General features: G+C 52.8%; 1 protein-coding gene across 1 annotated transcript; it reads left to right on the forward strand.

The window, feature by feature from the left end:
* Nucleotides 1-83: 83 nt before the first annotated feature.
* On the forward strand, nucleotides 84-2149 carry DICSQDRAFT_174358 (kinase-like protein; the record flags this gene model as incomplete). Its single annotated transcript, XM_007370193.1, has 7 exons — nucleotides 84-199; nucleotides 426-513; nucleotides 569-904; nucleotides 961-1083; nucleotides 1141-1211; nucleotides 1275-1341; nucleotides 1409-2149. 7 exons carry the CDS (start codon nucleotides 84-86, stop codon nucleotides 2147-2149), a joined length of 1542 nt encoding a protein of 513 aa, XP_007370255.1.
* Between the last annotated feature and the right edge of the window lie 3194 nt (nucleotides 2150-5343).

The raw sequence follows: 5343 nt of genomic DNA on the forward strand, positions 1-5343 counted from the left end.
AAAGACCACCGACGCTGTCACCACGGGCGCATCAGCGCGCTAGTTTTGATGATCAAAGTTCTCAATCAGCATTGTGGCGTTTGATGCCAGATTTAGGGTTTGCGCGAAGAGGACCCGCCATTCGTGCTCCCTCCCCTCCCTCGCTGCGCTCGGGGGGTCCCCCGAGCCGGGAGCACTCAGGCGGGCACTCTAAAGCCTCGTTCGCGCGATAAATACAGACGGCCTCCCCTTTGGGGGAGGAGGAGGTGTGAATAGCGCCTAACCCAAACCCGAACCCGAACCCTAACCGAACCCAAACCCAAACCCAAACCCTAATCGAACCCTAACCGAAACTCTAACCGACGCGTATCACTAAGACCGCGTGGGTTGGGAGGTTTGATACCTCTCTGGCCCGATATCCCAGAGGTTTGCATACCTCGTTGTAGTCTCTACCCTGAAGGTGACCTTGCGAGGAGGATCTACAAGAAAGGCAGGTTGGAAGCTTCAGAAGCGCTGCCGTACTGCGCACAGCTCGTATGTGCTGCTCACGGGTGTACGCATACAACGTCGTCGCTGATCATCGGGTTAGGTACTCGCTTTGGAACAGCTGCACAACCGCCGTATCATACATCGCGACCTCAAGCCAGCGAACGTCCTCATCACTCGTGACGACAACCTCGTGCTCTCTGACTTCGGCTTATCCAAAGCGTATGGTCTGAGCGCCGAGCAGCAACCTTGGAGTCTGCGGGAGGAGTGGGCCTCGCATCACGCCCGTCCTCGAAAGTCCGATATGGCAGACGTATCCCGACGCGACTGCGGAACGACGGGGTACATGGCTCCGGAGGTCTCTCGGGGCGACTGGTACACGTACTCTGCTGACGTCTTCAGTCTCGGGGTCGTGTTCTTTGAGATGATTCACGGCAAGGTGGGGATTGGAAGCATGGGAGACACGGAGCTTGCCGACTCACTCGTTCGCGTCAGCTTCCTTACGGTGTCAAGTGCAGCGGCGCTCGCGACCAGCGGGTGGTGTACGAGAGGATGATGACACAACCTGTCGTGGTGAGGCCGGAAATCGGTGGAGAGGCCCGTGACTTACTCTCTTGGGTTTGTTCTTGTGAGATATATGACATGGAGCGAACGGTGAATTTGGCTTTTGTGCAGATGCTGAAGAAGGAGCCGTCGCGTCGGCCGACCTTGGAACAGATCAAGAATCATCCCTGGTTCACCGCAGTGTGAGTTGCTGTGTCGTTTCGTCCTCCCTTCATGTATAATTCTAACACATCTTCTTTGCGTAGGAAATGGAAAGAGCTGGCGCGCAGAAAGCAACCCTCTCCATTGCGACCCTCCAACAACTTCCCACCTGTATGTTCGCTTCTGACCATGTTCGTTCAATGTCTTGGCTGAGATCGTGGTGCGACTTGTCTTACAGTCGAGCACCCCCAAGATATCTTTCGGGACGCCATACGCGGAGGGTGAAACCCCTCACTGGTGGTACCAGTGGCTCTGTCCTACGTTCCCATTGCAAGTCTCCGCCAAGTCCCGCAAGTCCCGTCGCATGAGCACGGCTTTTACGCCACTCCCTGCGGACCAGATACAGAGAAGCGCTAGTTTTCCTGCTCATCTTTCCGCCGTCTTCGCGTCCCGAGGGGCGCAGCTACCGCAGACTCCATGGATGTTGCTCACGCCGCCCCTTACGCCCACCGTAGCGAACGAAGGGTTCACTCGAGGGTCTGGGCACGGGCAGAGCCAGTCGCTCGCTGTTCCGCGTCCGTCGCTTGGGCGGCGTTCGTGCTCGGCAGCGACCCTTGTCTCGGAGGGTAGCCACGTGAACCGCATTGCCCAGAGCCAGGACGAGAAGCGATTGGCACATACATCTGGCGATTCGGACTTCCATTCGATCAAGCTCAGCTCTCAGAGTCGTACGTTCACTGCGACTTCCCCACTACTGGAGCCAGTGACACCTTCGCTCCCGCCCGCCACTGCTGATGATTGCCCAGTTTCCTTTTTAGAGCGTAGTGAGGACCTGGACGAGTCCAAGCCACACATGCTTCCGCCAACCACTACGCCCCAGAAGGTGTCCGCCTTGGTCGCGCGCGTGTGGTCTGTCCTGAGCGGGGTGCATATTGTGCGTCATGAGAAAGGTATGAAACCATTGAATGCCCTAGACTGATTGCGCATATTGTCACGACCCTTCTGAGAGCTTCTTTTGGCTAACTTGTGTTGAACCGTAACTGCTTCTCTATATCGTGATGTATTAGAACCTCAGACAATGCACTATGTGGCTATCGGCCTTGATGCCTATGTCTCTCATGGTAGTGTCGTTGATTCCCTCGTATCCTGACTAGTTGCACGTCAGTATGCTCGGGTGCTTTCCGGATGCCAACATCGGTGAACTCGAAGCCGCTTGCAGTTGTGTTGTCTGGGCGACTTCGACCTTCCAACTTCTCAATATGTGCGAGCTTATGCATATTCACGGATATAAGCCGCAGGGAAGCGGCCCAGTATGGGATCCAGGGAACGCACAGCATGTAAAGACTCATCAGCCAGCGGGAATGCTGCCGGATGAGTGAAGGTTGATAGAGCGGTTTACTGCTTTGACAGAATTGTAATGCATTAGCAATTATGAATACATAGTGCTTTCGACTAGATAGTGGGCGATCTAATCCCGCCCACAGCTCGCAAAATTCTTATGCAATGCACATACAAAATGGAAGCGCACAAAAATGGCCTCTACTTTTTGGAGGCGTGTATCGTTTCTCGGAAAATGCTCGTGATCCTTGTTCACTACCTGGTTGAGCGACACTTCAGTCACAGACTTGTCAAGAGACGTGGCGAATTTCTGCTCGAAACAACCTTGGTCCAAGGTACTAGGGTAGTTTTTCTCGAAAACAGTGAATGTGTCCTGTATGAGGTGAGTCCTGTATTATCAGCGGTTGTAAGAAAGCTCACCCCGTACCTTGTCAATGGACCAGTGATAGGCATCAAAATACTGATGCATGTCCGAGCGCAGAAGGAACGCGTTTCCGGATCGATCGGCTCCCTCGGCATTTGGAGCACGGTTGACAACTCCCCCGTAACCGCAAAGTTTCATGATGTGATTTCCCTTTTTTGTCAAAGTAAGCTGAATGTTCAGTAAGTTTGGAGCGACTCTGACCATCTTTGAAGCATATGCATGCGGATATATATGGGCTACCTCAAGCGAGATCCAGTCATCACCACGACCACGATGAACATACTGATGTGATGACACTTGGCAGTGCTTGTCACGATCCCGCACCACATCGACCATTCCTTGAAACTGTACAGATGTGAGCTCTTAGTGATAGAGCAAAATCGACGGAGAAAAAACCCACCCTCCGTTCCCCACTGTGAATGGTTCCGAATGACGGATCAAAGATACTTCTTGCAATTACAGGCCTCGCTCTGGGATCTGCCTGAATCAATGTAGGACTCTCGGTCTGGAAATAACCCCAGAATAATATGTAGTGTCCTTCAGCACATGGCTCAATGGAATCTCGCTCTATGTATGAATTCTCCAAGGATTTTGAGACTTCATCTTGACTTTGTTTGTACTTCGGGAAGGTTCCGGTTCGGCTTCGTGGGTCTGGCGTGACTTTGCCAGGATCAAGCCCAAGGAGGTCCCCCAGTTTAGCCAGCCCAAAGCATTGCTCCGCATCACCCTGACGCAATGGTGGTGGAAGTACTACATCTTCGTCTTTGAATGAGAATCGCGTGAGTCATGTTCCTACAACAGTTACGAATATGCTAATATTCACCATCGGGGGTGGGTTTGAGTATGAGCGTTAACCACTCATATAAAGTTTTGTACGTTACTCGATTGTCGCGCTGATAAAACCCTACAATGTCACAGCTTCAGTGCTATCCTAAGTATGCTGTACAGTTTCTTACCGGCCACCACTTCTCTATATGAGGATCCCGGTCGGTGCAAGGCCCATATGTGTACATTCCGTTGGTCCTCGTTGTGGTAAAGTAACCGCGGTTTCTTAGGATCGAATTCTTCGGCGTGGTGCATCTCGAGGGAAGGATGGGAGTGGTTATGCTGGAAATATCTGATGAAGGGTGTGTCGAATGAGCTGTAGGTAGAATCGTTTGAGTACTTATATACATTACCCTTGTAAATAAGTTAGAAACCGACATGACCACAATCTGAACCTGTATGACGTCCATCATCACACTGCACATAGTAGTGAACAAATGATCGCTGCCTCTCAGTAACCACTTGTCTCTCTGATCGATACATCTGCCGCTCAAGGGTCAAAATGGAAGTAGAGAAGATGTGACTATGGATGCCACTGCTAATCGGGTCATCCCAAGAAGATTGATAAGTCTGAGGTCTCAGAAAGACTGTCAGGGTGACCACACAGGGCCCGATACCTCTGTGATGTAAGTCAGACCGATCATCTCTGCGGCATTCCGGTAAGGGAGCCCCCTTGAGAAAAAGCTCCGAGCATTCTTTCAGATGCTTCTGGTTCACGGTGCCTTGCAAAATGATAGCGCATTCCCGAAACACGCGCCCAGGAGGTAGGGAAACCAAGCACTCAGTTGCTACGGGCCGCTGCTACCCTGCCACTCTGTTCCTCGACCTCTATCGATGTCATGCAGAGCTGAGTTGATCACCGCGGCATCTTATGATAACATGGGAACTTTTCAACAAAATTTTGGCACACGTTGTAGAGATGAACGAGATTAATGCACCGTCAAAGACCTGCCTTTGTGGCGGCGAAGCGCGCAGCCAAGGGAAAGTCAAGCGCGCCCAAATCCCTTCCCCCCCTCCTCCGCAAATCACTCCCTGTGAGTGCGACCAAGACGAAGCAGGTGCACCTAGAAGCCCTCGTCGAACACAATGCGAAGCAATGGAAGGCCTCCAAACGCGGCTGCAAGCTGCATCTCATCGACCAGTCACTCCCCTCCCCCGCCTATATGAAGAAGATACGAGCTCTGTCTCGGAGACAGGCCGCGACGCTCTTCCAACTCCGTACCGGACACGCTCCCCTCAACGACCACCTATACCGAATCGCACGGGTCGACTCGAAGCGCTGTCCGGCATGCGACCTAGCTCCGGAGACGGTGATGCACTTCCTACTGCAATGCCCCGCCTATGCTTCGGCGCGCTCGCAACACTTGTCACACCTCGGACGTCGTGGCCGCACAATATCCTTCCTCCTCAATGCGCCGTCAGCAATGCAACCTCTCCTCAAGTTCGTCAGCGCAACACGTCGCCTGCAACACACCTTCGGCAATGTGGCACCAAAAGAGCCGAAACATCGCATAACATAGCATTATGGGAGGCGCAACCAGAAGACACAGCACCCTGCCCCGAGTGCAACCCATACCCCTTTTTCG

Source organism: Dichomitus squalens (assembly GCF_000275845.1).
Source record: "Dichomitus squalens LYAD-421 SS1 unplaced genomic scaffold DICSQscaffold_63, whole genome shotgun sequence".
NCBI classification, from domain to species: Eukaryota; Fungi; Basidiomycota; class Agaricomycetes; order Polyporales; family Polyporaceae; genus Dichomitus; species Dichomitus squalens.